The 22,867-nt window shown below is 42.8% G+C and overlaps 1 protein-coding gene across 5 annotated transcripts in view; it reads right to left on the bottom strand.

Moving 5' to 3' along the window:
• Positions 1-22,867, bottom strand: part of ATRNL1 (attractin like 1) — a 1,010,697-nt gene that overhangs the window by 754,809 nt on the left and 233,021 nt on the right. For all 5 annotated transcript variants that reach the window (XM_050958929.1, XM_050958927.1, XM_050958928.1 and 2 more), the window contains exon 10: positions 16,295-16,449. In XM_050958929.1, the coding sequence (XP_050814886.1) occupies positions 16,295-16,449 (155 nt within the window). The remainder of the gene's footprint in view (positions 1-16,294; positions 16,450-22,867) is intronic.

Raw genomic sequence — 22,867 nt, forward strand, 5'->3', positions numbered from 1 at the left:
GATAGCAGAGTTTTAATCATAAATTGTAAACCTAGGTCTTTTCATGTGCTTATGGTTGCTTTACATGATAATATTTCACCTGTCCTGTTATGTAACACTTTAAAAATGAGCAAAAGGGTTATATAAATAAAATTTATTATGAAACAAAAGGCAAAAAAACTATTATGTACATAGTTTAGTCCTATTCAGTGTCTACTCGGCACTTCTTGGCTTGTCTCTTGTATTCATTAAATGGAGCATCTCTTGTCACTGTCCAGCAATAGTCTGCAAGCATTGATGGGCTCCATTTGCCCTGATAGCCTGCCAGGAGATTCCACTGCTGTAGTCTGGAGCCCAACAGCTCTGCCTTACTCTTGGGTAGTTCCAAATCCCTGACAAGGTCATTCAGTTCATCCTGTGTTAGGAGGTGTGGTTCAGAGGAGGAGGATGGGAGAAAATGTGGGTCCTGTGACATTGATGGTTCCGGACCAGAAGTTTCATCCTCTTCCTCTTCCTCGTCTGACTCAAGTAAGAATGATTCTGGTGCATCAGAAACCGGCAGTCCTTCTCCGTGGGGTACTGGGGGTATAGCTGATGGAATGTTTGGATAATGCACAGTCCATTTTTTCTTCTTTGACACACCTTTCCCAACTGGAGGCACCATGCAGAAGTAACAATTGCTGGTATGATCTGTTGGCTCTTTCCAAATCATTGGCACTGCAAAAGGCATAGATTTCCTCTTCCTGTTCAACCACTGGCGAAGATTTGTTGCACAAGTGTTTGCAGCATATGTGTGGGGCCCACCTCTTGTCCTGATCTCCAATTTTGCAGCAAAAATAAAGGTGATAGCCTTTCTTAACCATAGTTAACCTTTGTGATGCAAAAGTCACTTCACCACAAACACAGCAGAAGTTATCTGCACTGTTCACACAAGTACGAGGCATCTCTGCTCACTTTGGCTAAACTGAAATGTGTCCCTTTGCAAAATCAAATACTGACAAATAAGAGAGCACAACATTGTATCATTTCTAGAGCTGATATAGGGCAATTTGTTCAGCAGAGTGATGTAAGCTTCCTTATGATTGCATCATCCATGACTTTGAGGAATAACATGATGCAATTCATATCATGTATGACGCAATACCAGCTTCAGATTGCATCATTCATTGTTTTGCCTAAAAAGCAAGTACTGTCCAAACCCAGTCATAGATTTATTCATAGATCCAGTCAAAGATGTATTTTAGTCATTTCTGGTTTAAATTGAGATCCTTTCCCTTTATAACTCACTTATCCTCTGCCATTCCCAAGTCAAGGGTCGTATATACTGACCCAATAGCATATCTTGAAAACTAGAGCCAATCAACAATTTTAAGAATCATTTTCATTCTCAGTGACCCAGAATTAGTAAAGTTGGACTACATTTATTTCAGAAGCATTTTGGCTGTAGAGCAGTGTTATTTACTGTAATTCTGTAAGAATGACCTTAAAAGTTAACATTTCCCTCTTCCCTCCCACAATCCTGGAATTTTTGGTGCATGACTTCTGAAATGCAAGGAAAGGTCAAAATGCACAAATACTATATTCCCTAAATATACAGCAAATACACTTTCAAAAATAAAAAAGTTGTATAACAAGTATGAAACATGCACAAATAAAATTTAGTATTTTAATAATGTAACAAGACAACAAACGCTGCACTTCAGTAAAGTTTGTGCATGTCCACATAAATGTGCACATTCGTATAAATGAAGGGTACAAAGTAATTTTACCTATATAAGTCTCAATCCTGCAATGAACTAAATACTCTAAACCTGATCCAGCAGACCACATAAGCATGTGCTTAACTTTCAGTGTGTAAGTAATCCCATTGACTTCAGAGTCTTAGGGATAGATTGCACTTTCCTGATTAAGAAGCAGATAGATGCACCTCACCAGGAATGGGAATAGAGTAAACAAGCGCCAAGGCTCTGCCCATTCTCTTCATGCCTGATTGGGGTGGCGGGTAGCAGAGGCATAGCATTCTTACCCCCTGCACGACCAGATTCAAGGTTTGAGGTGGCTACTAGATGCATAAGGATAGGGCGTTGATGGGTCAAACCCCTTTATGCCCCTGGGCGGGTGAGCAGCCCAGGACACAGTCTGGGATTTTTGTCTTATGTTTTTTAAACTATTGTCTGCCTATTTCTGTAAAAACATAGATGTAATATAAATCTATTCCTCTGCTTCAGACCCTTAATATCTCAGTGACTTGGTCCAGGTTTTGCCACAAAATGATACTGTTTAACAATTCTGCACTTGCAGGCAGACTACTGCATAACCAGCTGATACACAAACTCCGTATTTTAACAGACAGTTTGATCTGGATGGCCAGAGTAATTGCAGAGCTTATGGTACTCAACTCCACAGGAGTTGCACAGTACCTAGTATTTACATATCTTAGTAATTAGTCTTACAGCAGTGTCAGAAATTAATTTAATTTCCATAACAGAGTGAGAATGTCAGTCATTTCCAAAGGGTTAGCACCACAGCTATAATCTTGAAGGATCTGAAGATAGACATGTGACAGGTGTCAAATCAATGTGTCACCACCATATTCAAAGTTCACTAAGATGAAATCTCACTGTGGGCACAGTTTATGACCATGATGCCATGTATATTACCATATAAATGTCAATGTTTTTTAAATTGCCACATAAATGTGTGCCAGAATCTGTTTCCTTCTAAAACAAAAACATCTCTCTATCCTTTAGATTTGCAAAGAAAGCCTTCAAAAGAAGAACATGAATCTGCAAACAAACAATACCTCTTAGAGATGTCAAGTATCAGAGGGTAGCCGTGTTAGTCTGGATCTGTAAAAGCAGCAAAGAATCCTGTGGCACCTTATAGACTAACAGACGTTTTGGAGCATGAGCTTTCGTGGGTGAATACCCACTTCCTCAGATGCATGTAATGGAAATATCCAGGGGCAGGTATATATATGTGAGCTAGCAAGCAAGCTAGAGATAACGAGGTCAGTTCAATCAGGGAGGATGAGGCCCTGTTCTAGCAGTTGAGGTGTGAAAACCAAGAGAGGAGAAACTGGTTCTGTAATTGGCAAGCCATTCACAGTCTTTGTTCAATCCTGAGCTGATGGTGTCAAGCTCAGGATTGAACAAAGACTGTGAATGGCTTGCCAATTACAGAACCAGTTTCTCCTCTCTTGGTTTTCACACCTCAACTGCTAGAACAGGGCCTCATCCTCCCTGATTGAACTGACCTCGTTATCTCTAGCTTGCTTGCTAGCTCACATATATATACCTGCCCCTGGATATTTCCATTACATGCATCTGAGGAAGTGGGTATTCACCCACGAAAGCTCATGCTCCAAAACGTCTGTTAGTCTATAAGGTGCCACAGGATTCTTTGCTGCTTTTACAGATCCAGACTAACACGGCTACCCTCTGATACTCTTAGAGATGTGATCCCATTTATCTCAATGAGATAATTATACTGAAATCTCACAGTAATTTAAACATCACTAATTACTTCACTACTGAGCATTAGTACCAGAAACACAAGACTGCTTGTCACTGTGGGATGTAGTGGTTGATACTTGAGCAGGGTGCAATGGGGCAGTTATATGCTGCCAACGATCATTGAGGTGGGGAATAAAGAATTGAAACCTACCTCCTACCAAATTTCAAATCACTTCTGCTTCTATCCAAAAGGATGAAGGAAAAAGAAGGTGCATCCCCTTTGCAATAATAAAAGTCTCAAATGTCTTCTGGGGATGTGATGGGGTTGGGACTCACCACGGCAGTACGTCCCATTGCCACACCTGGAAATTAGCTCTGTCCTCTGCGGGTGCCCTCTGACGGTGGTGTCCCATCCATCATCTGCTCGCCTGTTGGTGTCTGGACCCACACTGCTCCCTGGCAATGTCCACTGCCCACTGCCCTGGTTTCACCCCCTTCCGGGGGTCTGATGCTATCAGCAGTCCTCCATCTGCACCTGTTCCGGTAGCCGGCTGCAGCCTCAAAGTCTAGCCTCTTTGTCACAGGGGCCAGTCACAGCCTATATCAGGCCACTCTCCTCCTCAGCAAGGTGTAGTACAAGGAGGAAGTGGGGGGACCCTCTAGCAGTAGCCTCCCTGCCCTCCTTCTTTCCCCTTGTCAGACTTTGTCCCTGGGCCACTTCCACTTCAGCCCTGCGCACCCGCTCGGCCCTTTGTAGCAAGGCCTGCAGCCTGGGGTCTTCCTCGGGGGGAGCTCCCCAGCTCCTTCTGCCCTTCCTCAGTACTGCTCTGTCCAAGGTACTACCTTTCAGCCCAGGAACGAGTCCTCCTCCCTTGGCAGTCAGGGCGAGAATGCCTCTCCTCCTGCTAGGCAGCCTTTATATATGGCCTAACTCAGCCTTGATTGGCAGCCTCTGCCCTGCCCTGATTGGCTCCTAACAGGCCTCTGTTGACTGGCTGCCGGCCTGTGCCGCCTAAAAGGCCTGTTCCAGCCTTTTTCTCCGGGGGTGGGGTACTGCCCCACCACAAGGACCAAAACCAAACACAACTTCTGAATGACTTCTCAGTCAAATAATACATTAATATATTACTCTGCCCCAAAATTTAAAAATATCAGAACAGCACCACTATCCATACCAAATTCATGGCCATGAAAAACATGTCACGGACTGTGAAATCCTACCAATCACCAGCCTCAGCCTGCTAGTCCACTGGGCTGGCGAGGTACAGATCTTCCTCTGCACAGCTGCTCTTGGGGGGGAGGGGCCGGTGATTTCAGACCCACCTCTAGGTACCTCCCCTGGCTGCAAGAAGCTCCATAGCTACACTGCTTTCAGAGCCCACTGTATCCTGGAAAAGCCTGGACCAGAGGACCTCTGCATCACCAGTATTGAGAGACAATCTCTGCTGGTACCGACTTATTTTATGGAACCTATTTGCCCTCTGTTTATGCCATCTTCAATGGTGTTTCATCATCCAGTACCATTATGGTTCCCATGCAGACTCTTTCAGGATACCAAGAAAGATTTCCAGCCAGTATTGACATGATTTTCCCCATCACTACTCCACCCGTCAACTAGCTATCAAATCATTATACCAGTAAAGGTTCAGGTACCTCTCCAGAGCCTGGAGTACCAATTCTACCTCTGGTACTGGCCCTGTAAACTCATCTGATCCCGCATCTGAGAGTTGTCTATACAGGGGCCCTCTGTTTTCCTACTGCCTTCCCCTGAGGTTCAACCCAAGGAGGACCCAGCAGGAGACATACTCACAGACTCTTGCAAGGACAACTTAGGGCACTCCTCTTTCTTTTCTGCCCCTTAAGCAGAGTGCACATCTTGATGTGTAGCACCCAGAGGGACATACTCAAACAGAGAGCTGCAAAGTTTTGATTGTAGACTTTACCCATTCTCTCTAGGACTCAAATGTGAAAGATAAAGAACACAGTGATTTTGTCATTTCAGTTTCATTTTATGGGCCAGATGCTACTTTTTTTGCAACTTGGAATTCCATCCCTTTAATTATTTTTGGTTTTGGTAATCGACTTCTGAATTAACGTTAAGGTTAAAAGTCAACAGAACAGAAAAAATACAGTACAAGTACTAAAGTCATTTTAAATCAATAACAGAGGAAATAATTTGTCATGAATAATTGATCTGACAAATTTAGTCTCTTTCACTGTTTATGGAATATTTGTTATGGAATAAACAGTTGGTAAATTAGTCTAATTTATTTGCTATTCACAATAATTCAGAGGTTCCAAAAAGCAATTTCTAGGATGTTCTACTTATAACTCTTTTCCAGCCTGAAAACTGATCCTCTAACCATACCCTTTTGTCCCTTACTCTTGAGTTAGTTGTCTATACTATTGTGATGGGGTGTACAAACCCCACACTGGGATGGAAGGGATTAAAATACTAGACTGCTCCCAGCTAGCTCCGCTCCTCCAACCTTGAAGAGCATGCTCCAGCTGGAGACAGAGTTGAAAAGGGAACAACCCTGCTCAGAAGGGGAAGGCTGTGGAAAAGTGCTGACCGACCCTACAGGTTCCTGAAAAAAAGGAGTACAAGAAGCCTCCTTGAGAGACCAGGGACCGTATGCTGAGTCTGGTTGGGGCTGACAGTTTGGTTTCCCTTTTATATTTTCTCTCTATCTGGGACTGGAAGCAGAGAGAGCAGAAGAAGGAAGTGACCCAGGGAGGGTAACACTGAGGGTCCACAACCCTCCCCAGGGGTCAACACTGCTGACCCTCCTAAGGCCCTGGGTCAGAGCTCAGTGGAGTGGGCAGACCTCAGCTCCCCTACCACTACCATCCCCTGCAGCCGAGTGGATTCTAACCACTAACTCACCTAGTCCACCGAATATCCTACTTCAACCATAATATTCTTTCCTACTCTATAATTCTTTAAAAAGCTGTAAGTTTATTACAGAAGTACTTAACTCAACATGAACTTCCACATCTTATCAAATTTTTCTGACCAAACTTTTCTTTAAAATATTGACAGACAAAAATTTCACTAAAATCCTTAAAATAACTGGCTATGATTCACTTACACAAATAAAACAGACTTATCCAAAACCACCCTCAGAAACACGACAAACAAATACAACAAAATTCAGAACAATGAAACACAAACAGTCACTGTATTAACAGGCTCAATCCAGTGGTGGATTATTTTAACATACCTTCATAACCCTACATGAAGTACATTACTTGCCAGTGTAGAAATGCTTACATAAGTAAGTCTGTAGGTACTAAGTATTAGCAAACAACCATGGTAAATTATCCATTCAAAGTACTGACCGTTTTAACAGTATATTGCTTTCATTTACTGTAGAGTTTAGCAAGTGCAGTTCGTTACTTGAAATATGAAGCCAAGATTATTTTTTTAAGAAAAGCACAGCAGAGGTTTGTAAGCAACAAGTCTTCACAGGTTCTTGTAAATGAACAGTCAAAGTCTGCATTAGCATTTGATGGAGTGAGTGAGTAACTTGCTTGCATTTTTCAAGGATTTTTTTTAGCATTAATTGAGGATAGTTTTTGCAATTTAATATTTATAAAAAAAGACATTACCAGGTAGTCAAATAAAAGTGCTCTAATAATCAGTTCAGGACAAGATGGTGGTAGAATTTCAAAGAGTTTAAGATCAGAGTGGACATGACCTCTGAGTGGGAAAGAATAGAGGGAGGTGGAAGAAGCCTCTTCCCACATAACCTTGTAAAGGACCAGTTACAATGGGAGTAAGAGGTTTAGGAAACTTAAGGACTCCACATGGCCCATGGTACTGCAAGTGATAAGGTCCACATACCCATTATAATGTGCATTTCAGTCTGCAGGAATCATGGAGGCAGAACCAGACCTTTCAGTCACTGGCAGCATAGGGAATGCCCTGTCTCATGAAGTTCCCTCCAACTGAGAACTTCAACAGCCAGCATAATTTAAATCTATATTTCTTCAATTATAGATAGTAATATATATATATATATATATATAATATATATATATATATATATATATATATATATATATATATATATATACACACACACACACAATATAAAGCATATATACCTCTACCTCGATATAACGCTGTCCTCAGGAGACAAAAAAATCCTACCACGTTATAGGCAAAACCACATTATATCGAACTTGCTTTGATCCACTGGAGTGTGCCCCCGGACCCCCAGAGCGCTGCTTTACCGCATTATATCCAGTCGCATTAAATCAGGGTAGACGTGTAATATAAAATATATGCTTTGAAGTTCTCCTACTGTAGAACGTGATAAATTATATCTAATAACAACAAACCCAAAGCCTTAGACTTCAATTTCTATCTCTATTCTGGATGGTCCATTAGTCTCCAGGGTGAGCCAGATCTGTGCACTTTTTCAGGGAAGTCCAGAGAAGTTCTCCTCTTCTTCTTCCTGCTAAAATCCAGAAATCCCATTACAATGGGATTTTCAAAGCAGTGTGCCTATAAATTGGGTAGCATAATCATCCTTTAAAAATTGACATTCAAAATGAGTTAGATTATATATATTTTTCCATGTTCCCCGGCATGGGGAACATGGAAAACCTTAGAGAAGACTTCTATCAAAGAGAGGAAATGGCATTGGTTAACATTGGAAGATCAGTAGCAGAATTTGATGAACCAATGGATGTCTGGCAGATCTCAGTACAGGAGACACAACTATGCTGCCCTGAGATCATCAGTACTCCTATGAACTGGATTTCAATGTTTGACTAAAGAATATTTATTGAATTTACTTAGTATGAATGCTGTGACAGTTGTGAGAACTACCTGCCTGAAGTAAAAGAAGGGTCTCAGAGAAAACTCCCAACTTCAAAAATAAAAAGCTTCACCTGATTGGATATGATAGCCATTGGGAGACCTACTCTAATGAATAGGAAATATAATGACCCCTCCTTCAGGGGTTCAATCTGGGAAGTGCTGCAACAAGCAGAATGTGGTTCCAAGATCATGCTCTTTTACCTTGTAGGGTTGGAATATGTTTAATGCCCTAAAGAAACATTTAATATTAGGATTTGTACAAAACTATTTTTTCCTTGAACATACTAAAAATATTATAATACAGAAACCTGACATTTTTGCTTCAAAACTCTTATACATCCACTATAAAACCCACCTAGGGGAACTCAGAGCTATGTTTCATTGATTTAACATGACAGTTAAACTATGGGCTCCGTACTAGCCAGTAGAAAAAATGTTGTTTGTTGACTTCTCTTTCAGGATCAGTAACAGCAATAATCACTTCATCCAAGTAGAGAGACAAGATAGGTGAAGTAATAGCTTGTATTGGACCAACTTCTATTGGTGAAAGAGACAAGCTTTTGAGCTTAAACAGAGCTTTCCTTAAGGTCAGGTCATCCAAATATTCATTTTAAACTGTCTTGTCCTGGAGGATTGATTTTACAGCAGCACACCTTCTCTTTGTGTTTGAGATATCCAAAGTCCAACACTAGGTTAATTAAGCCTGAGAGTCATAGCCTTTTCAGCCAGAAAGCCAAACAATATCACTGCCACTCCCTCATTCCTATCTTCTGCACTCTTCTGGGGAGCAGTGGAAAAGGTGGAAAGACATATCAGGGATTTTGCCTAAGTTTTGCAACGTGTTATTCACCACCTTAGATCCAGGTTCTAATACAGGGTGGTTGCAAGGCACCTTAGGGCTTGTCTACACTTTCTGGGGGATCGATGTGCAGTGATCGATGCATCGGCAGTCAATTTAGCAGGTCTAATGAAGAATAAATGGACACAAATCAGATGTCAAGAATTACAACATTCAAAAACCAGTTGGAGAACACTTCAATCTCCCTAGTTACTCAATTGCAGACCTAAAAGTCGCAATATTACAACAAGAAAACTTCAGAAACAGACTCCAACAAGAGACTGCTGAATTGGAATTGATTTGAAAAATGGACACCATTAAATTAGGCTTGAATAAAGACTGGGAGTGGATAGGTCATTATACAAAGTAAAACTATTTCCCCATGTTTATTTCCCCCCTACTGTTCCTCACACCTTCTTGTCAACTGCTGCAAATGGATCATTTTGATTACCACTACAAACAGTTTTTTTCTCTCCTGCTGGTAATAGCTCATCTTAACTGATCACTCTAGTTAGAGTGTGTATGGTAACACCCATTGTTTCATGGTCTCTGTGTATATATATATCGTCCTACTGTATTTTCCACTGCATGCATCTGATGAAGTGGGCTGTAGTCCATGGAAGCTTATGCTCAAATAAATTTGTTAGTCTCTAAAGTGCCACAAGTACTCCTTTTCTTTTTGCGGATACCTGGGAACTGATTTGTCTGATCCCAAAGACCAAAAAACCAATATACCTGCATGAAACAGATTTGAATCTCACTTTATTTTTTTTTCTTTCCAAGGAGAAGCCCTTACACCATACAGTTATTAGGCTGTATGACAGGGTCAGGCCATATGGCTACAAGAGAGTGGTTGAAGGTAGATACATTAGCTCCGGGTTAAGCAGGTCCCTTTTCCCTGGGTAAGATAACAGAGATTATTCCAGAACACTCAGGAACTTTCTAGAACTAATTACAGGAGGCAGGCTAATTAGGACACCTGTAGCCAACTGGGAAGTTACTAGAATTAATTAAGGCTAATCAGGACACCTGGCATAAAAAGGCTCTCACTCCAGTTAGTGACATGTGCGTAAGGAGCTGGGAGCAAGAGGATGTGTTGCTGGAGGACTGAGGAGTACAAGCGTTAACAGACACCAGGAGGTAGGTCCTGTGGTGAGGAGAAAGGTGGTGTTGGGAGGAGGCCATGGGGAAGTAGCCCAGGGAATTGTAGCTGTCGTGTAGGTGTTCTAGAAGGCACTCTAGACAGCTGCAGTCCACAGAGCCCTGGGCTGGAATCTGGGGTAGAAGGCGGGCCAGGGTTTCCCCCAAAACCTCCCAACTCCTGATCCAACACAGGAAGATCTCTGAGGCTAGCAAAATGTGCTAATAAGCGCAGGACCCACCAAGGAGGAGGAACTTTATCAAAGCTGAGAGGGACCAAACTTCCAATATCAGGGCCGGCTCTTGGCACCAGCTTAGCAAGCAGGTGCTTGGGGTGGTCACTCTGGAGATGGGCGGCAGGTCCAGCTATTTGGCGGCAATTCGGCGGAAAGTCCCTCAATCCTGGTTGGAGCAAAGGACCTCCCGCTGAATTGCCGCAGATTGCGATCGTGGCTTTTTCTTTTTTTTTGGCTGCTTGGGGTGGCAAAATCCCTGGAGCCGGCCCTGTCCAATACTGTCCACCCATGTTAGCATTCCTTGTGAAAACACGTGGAGGCTGTCAAGTAACAATTCGTATTTATTTATTTTTGTTGGCTGATGCCACATAAGAGTTTTCAAGGAAGGTGCTGAGATGATGCCTGCCTTGACTTCCCCGCCTGTGATGGCCCTATATAGTGAGAAGGCCACTCAATCAGGTAAAAATCTCCTCCAGTCATACACATGGAGTCTCTGGTCATCAGGGAAAAAGCCACATTGATCTTTGGCAGTGACAACAGGTTAAAAGTTGACTGGTGCACACATATGGAGATCACCTGAATTAAGAGCTTAACCACAGCCCACTACCTCCAGGACAATGAGTAACTAGGGGCAGAGCTTCAATATCAGGGAGGGAGAAGAATTATTTAAGTTGAGTACCAATGTGGACACAAGAATAAATGGATATAAACTGGACACTAGGAAGTTTAGACTTGAAATTAGACAAAGGTTTCTAACCATTAGAGGAGTGAAGTTCTGGAACAGCCTTCCAAGGGGAGTAGTGGCGGCAAAAGACATATCTGGCTTCAAGACTAAGCTTGATAAGTTTATAGAGGGGATGGTATGATGGGATAGCCTAATTTTGGCAATTAATTTAGCAATTGATCTTTGATTATCAGCAGGTAAGTATGCCTAGTGGTCTGTGATGGGATGTTAAATGGGTTGGGATCTGAGTTACTATAGAGAATTCTTTCCTGGGTACTGGCTGGTGAGTCTTGCCCACATGCTCAGGGTTTAACTGATCGCCATATTTGGGGTCGGGAAGGAATTTTCCTCCAGGGCAGATTGGCAGAGGCCCTGGAGGTTTTTCACTTTCCTCTGCAGCATGGGGCATGAGTCACTTCCTGGAGGATTCTCTGCAGCATGAGGTCTTCAAACCACAATTTGAGGACTTCAGTAACTCAGACATAGGTTAGGGGTTTGTTATAGAAGTGGATGGATGTGAATCTGTGGCCTGCACTGTGCAGGAGGTCAGACTAGATGATCATAATGGTCCCTTTTGACCTTAAGTCTATAAGTCTATGAGCTGCCAGAGTTACCTGAACACCAATCCAGGTAAGATACTCGCACCAGCTAATATCCTAGCAATTCCAATGTTTTTAAAACTCATTCCATCCTACAGCCTTGTCATTCTTCTGTTCCATTGATCAGGATATTTGTTGCCATGTATGTAAACAAGGTAATGAATATTAAAATATGAAAACTAGGGCATTGTATTATGTGCATAAAATCTCCAGATTCCTGAACCTTCAGCCTTCACAAGTATATGCATGTACAATAAGCATCTAAACTTTCTGAAAATTCAGTCTTTAACAATGATCACTGCAGAGGAATACAGGAAATAATAAATAGCTTTTGTTGGTAACAAAAAGCCAGAACAAACAATATATAACTATGCCACACATAAGCCAGCCAATTTATATATAACTCCTTGAAAAATGCATTTGTTTGTCTTTTTTACAAATGCTACTTGACAAGTTCTTAGCAGATTACCCATAACAGGTAGGTCACGTTTATCATAAATCAAAGATTATCACTACCTTCTGGAAGCCAAAAATGAGGTGATTCAGGATAGAGATCAGAAACTTAACGCCTTGGTTTGCTGCAAGTTCCCTAATGGACAAAATGCAGGCTAATAAAGCACATGGAAAGGAAGCACATCTCTATCAGTCTAGTAATTCCAGGTATGGGATTTTTTATGCAAAAGCAATCTTTCATCATTTATACAACCAGAAACACGTAAATCTGGTGAATACCAACTACTGGTGCCAATGGATTAATATGTGCTCTTTAACCTGAATAAAACCATCATACTGTCAAAGACACACTCACTAAAAATGAGGTTTTATGCTTATACAGCTGCCCAATACAAACATCTGCAACATATATGAAGAAATTTTTTTGAAGGTCAGAAACCCTATGGTTCATTTGAGATCAATAATAGAACCTGCATCAATGGTACCAGCAGCGACACATTCTGCTACACACTGAGATATTCAACTATAAACTGAAGCCTCGTGAATTAGAGACTGACATTCTACTGAGATTATATATGTCTACACTACTACTTATGTTGGCAAAATTTATGTTGCTCAGAAGTGCGAATAAACACACCCCTGATCAACATAAGTTTTGCAGGCATTAAGTGGGAGTGTGCACAGTACTATGTCAATGGGAGAAGCTCCTGCCAACATAACTACTGCCGCTCATTGGAGGTGGTTTAATTATGTCGACAGGAGAGCTCTCTCTCGTTGGCACAGAGTGGCCACACGAGCGATCTTACAGCAGTACAGCTGCATCGGTGCAGCTGTGCCACTTCAAGGTCTCTAGTGTAGACATAGTCTTTGAGCCTAGGTACCCATGAGTTCCTCATGCTCATCTCCAGTAGCTGTTTTGGTTGAAAAGAAGCTGTTCATCTGAGTTTACTGTCATGGGCAATATTTCACAACAGCAAGTTGACAATGACTGTAGGAGGCAGAATAATGAAAGTGATAGTTAATAGCAACAGAAGGAAATTTAATCACATGTCTGAACAAACACTTTTGAGGTATTTCAGTATCCACTCACTTCTCTTTATCTCTATCCATAACACTGTGTTCTCCTGCAGAAGACTTGCTTTTCATGGAGATTCTTCAAATGATCAAATATTTCCTTAACTTGATAGGCTGCTTGTTTCCTGAGGAGTCCCAAGACAGCCAGTCTTTTCCAGCGGAGTCACAAACCAGTCCAGGACAAATGAACATAATATTCTCTTTAGGTAATTTCTTTTTATTTTCCCTTTTAGATTAAGAAATCTCACTGTGAGAACCATTCATTGAACAGTGACTACCAATAAGCATTTGGGCTTTTGATTAATCCATTGTTGAAATAATCATAAGAGGAAGAAAACTTTACAGGTTGTTTTATCCATATTTAATTTTTTTTCCAAAACTCATAGTTTTCCTCAATGCCCAAATGGAAGGAAAGGTGTATTCCTTCACTTACATTTCCATATGTACTTCAGAAGACGGATATGATGATTTATGGGCAACTTTATGCTGTAACAAAGAATCCTAGACTTCAGGAGTTCTCTTTTATAAATGTTTCATGATTCACAGTAGTTGGCTCAGTGTATTTACTATAGTAATTCAGAAAAAAAGTAAAACAATGTTGACTTTCAACAATATTTTAAATACACTAACATCTGTTTTTAGTGTTTTAAATCATTAATTGTTTTCTATTTTACTATTGCGATTGTTTTAACTATTTGCAGCATCTTCAGAGCTATAAATGGTGGATTTTATAAATGCCTTCTTATACAATGAGAATGGACACAGCTACCACTATCACAATTTCATTTAGTTTTGAACAGAAGATGAACATATTAGATCAGATTCTCTGGTGTGATCATCAATCACCAAAATTGCTGCTGAATACCTCTTGTGAGATACTGAGTCCTCACAATTCCCTGGGGAAAATGGAGAAACTGAGTATGTTCAGCATCATCCAATATTGGGCCCTTGTTTTATATTACATTTCTTGAAAAGACAATTTATTTTCTGCAGTTTGATTTTTCTACTCATGATATAAGTTTGTCCACAAAGAGGCTATTAATATTATGCCTACTAAAATTAAGTTTTGTTTAAAAAAGAAGTCTATACAGGAAAAAACTTTAAAAAGATAAATTTCCAAACTCTGATATTGTCACAGAAATATAATCAATAAACCTCAATTTTCTTCAGATATAGTAGTAATGCTACCATAGTCTGAATTATTTAACGTAACTGCATCACTCCCAATACTTTCCATGCTACTTTCAAAGAGTTTTGGAAACAAAATCTGTACATTCTAAATTATTCTAATACATCTCTACCCCGATATAACGTGGTCCTCAGGAGACAACAAAATTTCACCACGTTATAGGTGAGACTGCATTATATTAAACTTACTTTGCCCACTCTCCCCGTTCCTTGTTCCCTGACCACCCCTTCCAGAGACCCTCCTCCCTAATCACCCCCAGGACCTCATCCCCTACCCAACCTCCCTGTCCCCTGACTGCTCCGACCCCTATCCACCACCTTCCCACACCCGACAGGCACTCACTGGCAGCAATGGGAAGCAGAGCAGTGCAGCCTCAGTCCGCTCCACTCCGCCATCGGTGAGTGCGGGGAGGTTGGGGAAAGGATGCCCCCCTCCGCACTCAACTGCATCAGGAAGCGGAGCAACGTGGCCCCAGACTGCTCTGCTTTCCTTGCCCCGGCCCCAGCCGTGTTGCTGAGGGGCAGCTGGGGAAAGCTCCTGCACTCACCTGCGGCAGGAAGCGGAGCGCCATGGCTGGGAGCTGGCAGAGTGGAGCTGTCTGTGGCTGGGCTGCTCTGCTTCCTGCCACTGGTGAGTGCGGGGAGGTTGGCAAAAGGACGTCCTCCACACTCACTGGTGGCGGGAAGAGGAGCAAAGCGGACACAGCCCACTCCACTCTGCCACCTCTCAGCCGCAGCACTCCGCTTCCTGTTGCCGGTGAGTGTGGGGAGGTTGGGGAAAGGACACTCCCCACACACTCCCATACTCACCTGCAGCGGGAAGCAAAGCACTGTGGCTGGGAGCTGGCAGAGTGGAGTGGGCTGGGACCAGGCTGCTCTGTTTCTGCTGCTGCTGGTGAGTGCGGAGGCGATCCCTTCCCCCAAGCCTCCCCCTCCGAGCGACACGGCTGGGGCCAGAGCGAGGGAAGCAGAGCGGGCTGCTCCCAGCCCCCTACTAATGCCCTGGGCCACTCTGGGACTGCAGGATCCTCAAAAGTGCCCTCTCACAGCTCCTGCCTCCCAGATCCTGGGGGAGAGCCTCTGACCGTTCCCAAGACCATCTGCCCCTTATCAAACCCCTCAGCCCTGGCCTGGTCCAGCACCTTTAACATGCTGCTCAGAGCAGGTGTCAGAGCTTTACTGTGTTATATGCGAACCCGTGTTATATCGAGTCACATTATATTGGGGTAGAGATGTATCCGTCTCTTACTTTATAGCTTTAACATCATAAATAAATCAGCAAAACCTTGAATGTTACAATTATTTGTTTCTCCAGTTAAGTAAAGGTTTTAATATGAATGAAAGTCACTGGTTGTTGTGGTATATTTGAAAATAGCGTTTGTGTGCTAACTCATGGTGAAGCAAGGGAGTATTTCAAGGGAAGATCATGAAGATGGACAAAGAGATCTTAACATGAAGAGAAAATACTAGATTGTGGTGTTTTATATTTGAGGGGAGAGGGTATTTTAAGCATTGAGAAATATAAAGACAATTTTGGTCCAGTTTTACATAATTTTTTTGGCTTGCATCCCACATCTAAGAAACTACACAAAGTGATAATGGAAAATCAAAAAAACGTGCTTTCTCACACATCCTAACAAAAAATAACTTATACACTTTCATAGTTCAAATGTAAAAGATACATAGACCTTTTGTGAATGAATTCTTATGTGCTTCATAAATCACGGCTGATTCTTAAACTTCACCTGACAAGTAAATCTTACAATGCAGTACCTACCTATGTCATATGCCAGAAAGTCAGCTGAAAAGCACTTTGCACCATTACTCAGAGAAGTATCATTATGGGTATTTCCACCAAAAATCAGCATAGCTCCACTTATTAAGACAGCTGAATGAAGATACTTTGCAAAACCACTCTCTTTCAAAATAGTCCTAGAAAATATAAGAATAAAATAATACATTATAATATATTAAAAGCCTATCCCTTTTATAATAGATGACAGTTATAGCTAGGGTTCCTACATAAAATACAAAAAAACAGTAAAGTTATGTAGAGTACCCAGTGAATATAATATAAAATATACTATTTCTGAGATAATAAATTTGCTCATATAATAAAAGTTTCTAATTCAATAAAAAAATCAAAATTGAAAGATCCATTTTATTATTTTACTAACTGATTTATCTAAAAAATTAGAGCAGCTATGCATTACTCAGGAAATATGTCTGCCTACAAAAAGATTGACTTTTTAACCCAAAATTTCTATTAGCATGTGCACACATAATTTTTTGGCTAGAGAAAGAACAGTTATTCAACTTTCATTACTGTTGTTCTTTGAGATATGTTGCATATATCCATTATGCTAGGTGTGTGTGCTTCTCATGCTCTGGTACTAGTGACCCGTCTCTAGCGGTTCCCACAGAGGCAGCCATGCCTGAACCATAGTGTCACTCATTGTCCAAGCAAAAGGTACCAAGGGTGAAGCTGTCATGCCCACCCTTCAATTCCTTCACACCACACTCTTAGATGAAAGACTCCAATGTATTTGGGATGGAGGGTGGGTCATGTAATAGACATATGTAGAGCCCTGCATGGGGGATGCTGCACGCTCGGGGCAGGCAGCAGCAGCCAGTGACTGAGGCTGGGCCGCAGGTCAGAGTCAGGGCTGTCCAGCACCCGCTTGCCGTGCTGCTTCCTGTCCAGCAGCTTGGGCCCCTCAGGCACCGCCAGAATCCCCACCATAGCCCAACCCGGCAGCTATGGCTGCACTCCCAGGTCCAGCCCGCCGGTTCCTGGGCAGCAGGGCCCCAGCACCCCATCCCTCAGCCCCCCTGTGATGCAACATACACTGCTGTTGCTGTGTGCTGTCACTTGCAAGCCCCTGGGAGCAGCACGCAATTCAACTCCTCTTTCCCCCATCCCCCTGCTACGACGCCCCTTCTCCTCGGAATCCCCGCCCCGTGCTGCCTCTTACCCCAGTTCCCACCCTCACACTGCCTCTTCCCTGAAAGGCCTCCCGTCCCCATCGCTAGCCCTTGTGAAACAACTTGCTGCTGCGGGTGTGGATGCAGATACAGGTAAAAGACAGCTAGTGGATTGCTGGTTGGATTGTGGGTTGATCTTGACAGATGCAGATCCACGTTTTTGTATCCGCACAGGGCTCTAGACATATACAATGTAGCTCAAAGAGCAACCATTACAAAAGGTGAGTGATCACTCTTTCTTCTTTTAGTGATTGCCTATTTCCATTAGACTAGGTGACTCCAAAGCAGTTTTCAGGGAAGCTGAGGCTAGGAGTCTCATCAGAAAAGGGACTGCAAAACTATTTTCCCAACAATAGCAAAGGCATGGACTGTGAAGTACATTATCAGCACATTACCCGTAAAGGCTGTGGATGCTGAGTGAGCTCTAGCTGAATGCACAGCTTTTCCATAGGGGTGTTGTAACATGACAATGCAGCTGGTGATCCACTTGGACAGCCATTATGCTACTGCAATATGCTCCCTCATTAATTATGCAAGGGAGACTAATAGTTGGGAAGAGAGCCAAAAGGGCTTTGGTTCTGTCTAGATAAAAAGCCAGGGCTTGGCAAACATCCAAACTGTGGAGCTTTTGTTTGTCTTTATGGAAATGTAGCTTTGTAAAGAAAACTGGTAAATCTATACACTGGTTGAGATGAAAATCAGACTCTCCGTTGGAAAGAAACTTAGGACGTGGCCTAAGCTGTACCTTGTCCTGGAAAAAAAAACAGTGTATGGAGTGTTCTGTTACTAGGACATGCAGCTCTCCTACTCTCCTTATGATGTGATGGCTACCAAAAAGCTACCTTTGCTGAAAAGTGTAACCCTAAACAGGAAGCTAATGGTTCAAAAGGGGAACCTCATAAGTACTGATAACTAAATTCAAATACCCATGCAGAACAGGGTTGCTAATTGGTGGCAACATCCCATCTAGGTCTTCTGAGAACCTGTAGTCATTGGTTTAGAGAAAAACAGTCCTCCCCCTGGTATGGAAGTGAAATGCTGAAATTGCAGCCAGGTGCACTTTGATGGAGCTGACAATCAAACCTGACTCTTTCAGGTGTCACAAATAGTCCAAGATTTTTGAAGTATGGCCACGGACAGTCCCATGGTTAATTGCCCAGATAGAAAATTGCTTCCACTTACTAAAGGGAGCAGCTTTCATGGATAGGGTTCCTAATTTTAAGTGGGACATTTTGGACCATTTCAGAACAATGTGATTCCTCAAGGTCTAGCCAGTGAGGAACCAGGCCATGAAGTTGACAGTTTGGGAGTAATACCCAACTGTGATCTTGCGATATCAGGTTCTTGACTGGAGGCAGGGGAAAAGGTTCCTTGACTGATAGCATGCAGAGGTCTGAATACCACAGTTGTCTTGCCCAGGGTGCCACAATGAGTATCATTTTGTCTTGGTCCCGCTTCAACTTGAGGATGGCCTTGGAAATAAGTGGTATGAGGAGAAGGCAGGGATAGGAGTAGAGCAGGTCCTTGCCCCAAGGGAAAAGAAACATGCCTGAAACAGACCCTGGGCTGTGGCCTGCCCTCAGACAGAACTGGGAACAGTTCTGATGGGTTGTGACTAAGGCCACAGTTAGGATTCCTCCAGTTGAACCACTGATCTTAGAATAAGTGTGTTTGGGGACCACTCATGATGCAAGGTGAAGGATGTGCTTAATCTGTCCACTATGACATTGTGAACCCCCACAGGTGTGATGCTATAAGTGACAAGGAATTTTATGTGCAGAAGTTCCACAGCCTGACTGCCTCCTGGCAGAGGCTCTTTGATGTGGCTTCTCCCCTGTTCATTAATGCACAACACTGCTGTGGTGTTATTGGCAAGTATTTGAACAGTTCAGTTGTGTAAATGGGTAGGAACTGGTGACCTGCTATGGAGTTCGCCCGTAGCTCTAGAATGTTATGTGTAGTCCCATCTCTTGACTGGACCACAAGCTTTGAGCTTGACAAACTCCCAGATGGTCTCCCCACCCCACAGTTGAAGCATCTATTACTAGAGTCATGGAAAGAAGAGGCAAGGAGAAGTCTCCTGCACATATTGTTGTGGCTCATCCACCAATCCAGTGAAGATAAGATTTTGCCAGGGATACATACCAGTCCATCCAAGTGATGTATCTGAAGGCAGTACACTGACCTGAATCATGACTGTATCCCTCTGAGATGAAGTCTGGCATCTAGATTCATGTAATTGCATGCCATCATGTGGTCCAGGAGCTTGAGGCAATTTCTCACTGATGTCTAAGGGGCACACAGAAGTCTCGGATGGCTAGGAGTCTTACTAGCATCAGAAAGGCCCTGCCAAGAATTGAATCCAGAACTGTACCAATAAATTCTATTCTCTGGAGGAGTGCTATGGTCAATTTCTATCAGTTAATTCCAAGTCTAGGCATTAAGCAGCTGGAGTGTTCAATTAACGCAATTCTTCACCCCCTGAAGGGAGCAGCTCCACAGCAGCCAATCATCCTGGAAAGGGTTCACCTGGGCATCCAGTGATGGAGGCATAGAGCCACCATTCCCATTTATTTCACAAAAACCCTCAGTGCAGATGATAGGCCAAACGGTAGAACTGTAAACTGGAAGTGGTCTCCTTTTGCTAGAAATTTTCTGCGACCAGGGTGAATGGCTACATGGAAATATGCATCCTTTGAGTCTAGGGCAGCATACCAATCTCCTGGATTTAATGAAGGGATAATAGTTGCTAGGGAAACCATGTGGAACAAACACTTATTGATTTATTTATTAGGTACCAAAGGTCCAGAATAAGCCCCTTTTGCTCTGGTTATTAGGAAGTACTGATTCAGAGGCATACTGCTGGGGCTCCCAAAAAAAGTAGATTCTGCTCTTCTTGCCTCAGAACTGATTTGAGAGATGAGTCCCTGAAAAGGGACAGGGAAGGTGGGAAAGACAGGAATTGGAGGGTATATCCCAATTCCACCAAGCTTAGCATCCAATTGTTGGAGTTGATGGACTACCACACACTTAGGAAATGTGACAACATGGTCTCATGCGGACTGAGGGGAAACCTGTAAGATCTGGTACAGTCCACATACCATGTTTGATGATGAAGTCAAATAGGCTGTTAAGAGGTATGCAACTGCCTGGATGAGGAAGCTGTGGATGTGGGTGGGGGGAAAGACTTCAAGCTTATACCGATCCAGCTCTCTAGGCAAATACTAGTGCACTGAGTGTGAAACTTTGGGTCTCTATAGACCAGTTGGAAAGAGAACAGGGATTACAATACTTCCCTTTTAAATGTAGGCAGTACCTCATCTGTTTCAAGGAAAATAAATTACAGCCTTTGAAGTGGAGATCTTCAGTGGTTTGTTAGACTTTGGCGAGAATTCATGAAGCCTGGAGCCATGTATATGGTGCATGGTTACTGCCATTGCCATGACTCTGGCAGCTGAGTCCACTATATCCAAAGAAGTATGTAGAGCAGATCTTGTGACTGTATAACCTTCCTCCAGCAGACACTGACACTCAGCCTTGGAGTCCACAGGCAGTTTTATTAAGGAATTTCAAGATGGCATCCCAATATGAATATTCACAACAGGTCAACAGAGCCTGATGGTTTTCTCTGCACCATTTTAATCCCTCAGTTGCATATATTTTTCAGCCAAAGAGGTCTAACTTTTTTTTTTTGCATCTTTATCCTTAGGAGGCACTTTTGCTCTACCTTGGCAGTTTCTTTCATTTTCTGCTGTCACTACTCGGGAGGATGGTGTGGCATGTTAATAAAACTGCTCATATACCTGAGCGGGAATCTGGTTCTTGTGCTCCGTGAGCTTTCTCATTGGCAGGAAAGATGACTGACCTTGCTATGAAGTTTTAATAGACTTACTGGCTGCACAGTTGCTTCATTTATAAGGAGAGAAACTTTCGCTGACATAGCTGGGTGTAAAATATCTATGATCTTGTGAGGATTTTCTTCCACAAGTTGTATTTGTATCCCCCATAGCATAGCCATTCTTTTCAGGAGTGCCTGGTAGGCCTTAAAATCATCCAGTACCAGAGAAGATGATTTCTCTTTCAGGGCCTCATCTGTTGAGGAAGATGACATATTCCAAGAGGACAGGTTACAATCCTCTTAGGGCTGGTTGAGAAACGCAGACCTGTCTGAAGCTAACAATGCACAATCCTGAGCCTTGGCCCCTCAGTGAAGGCTAATATTGGAGTCAAGCAGCCTACCAGTACTGTAACAAGGAGACTTTGCCTGTGGGAATATATTTCAGTAGTGTAGCAACTGGCTGGTACTGACTTCCAATGGTCTGTCAGTTCCAAGTTGGCAATATTCCCTCCTCTGGGACTAGTTTCTGTAGTGCAGTGGAGATGATAATCTAGAATCTGGAGGCATCCCCGATGGTATCCAGTAGGGACAGTGATGAGGTTGGCACAGTACCAGAGACCAAGTGTGCTTAGACTCAGCCCTTCAGTCTCTCAATCTTCCCCTGTCAAGACAACTCCAATGAGAGTAACAATGATCCCTAGAAGTTGCCCTGCATTCCTGTACTGGGAAACATAGGAGGGGAGGAGGAGTACTCCCCAGCCCAGGGATGCATGGTATCAGGGATTACATTAGTGGAGATTAGGAGTGAGAGTACCACAGTGTAGTTGCAGATAACAGTAACATCAAATTTCAGAGTGGTAGCCATGTTAGTCTGTATCAGCAAAAAGAACGAGGAGTACTTGTGGTCCCTTAGAAACTAACAAATTTATCTGAGCATAAGCTTTCATGGGCTAAAACCCACTTCATCGGATGCATGCAGTGGAATGTTACCAACTCTGTCCACATATCTATTCAGGGGACACCATCATAGGACCTAATCACGTCAACGACACTATCAGAGGCTCATTCACCTGCACGTCTACCAATGTGATATATACCGTCATGTGCCAGCAATGCCCCTCTGCCATGTACATTGGCCAAACCGGATAGTCTCTACGCAAGAGAATAAATGGACACAAATCAGACACCATGTTATAGTTGATATGGCAACACCCATTTTTTCATGTTCTCTGTGAGTATATATTTTCCTACTGTATTTTCCACTGCATACATCTGATGGAGTGGGTTTTAGCCCACAAAAGCTTATGCTCAAATAAATGTGTTAGTCTCTAAAGATGCCACAAGTAGTCCTCGTTCTTTTTTAGTAACATCAAAGGCTTTCGGTTATCAGCACCATGCATTGAGGTAAAGTAGTTATCATTGGTCTTGGAGCTGCCTTCATAATCAATGGATGCTGTACCAGACCTGAAGATGCTGGTACCATAGCAGACCCAGATACTGAAGACAACATGCACCTCATGAAACAAC

Source organism: Gopherus flavomarginatus, chromosome 6 (genome assembly GCF_025201925.1).
Source record: "Gopherus flavomarginatus isolate rGopFla2 chromosome 6, rGopFla2.mat.asm, whole genome shotgun sequence".
Classification (NCBI taxonomy): domain Eukaryota; kingdom Metazoa; phylum Chordata; order Testudines; family Testudinidae; genus Gopherus; species Gopherus flavomarginatus.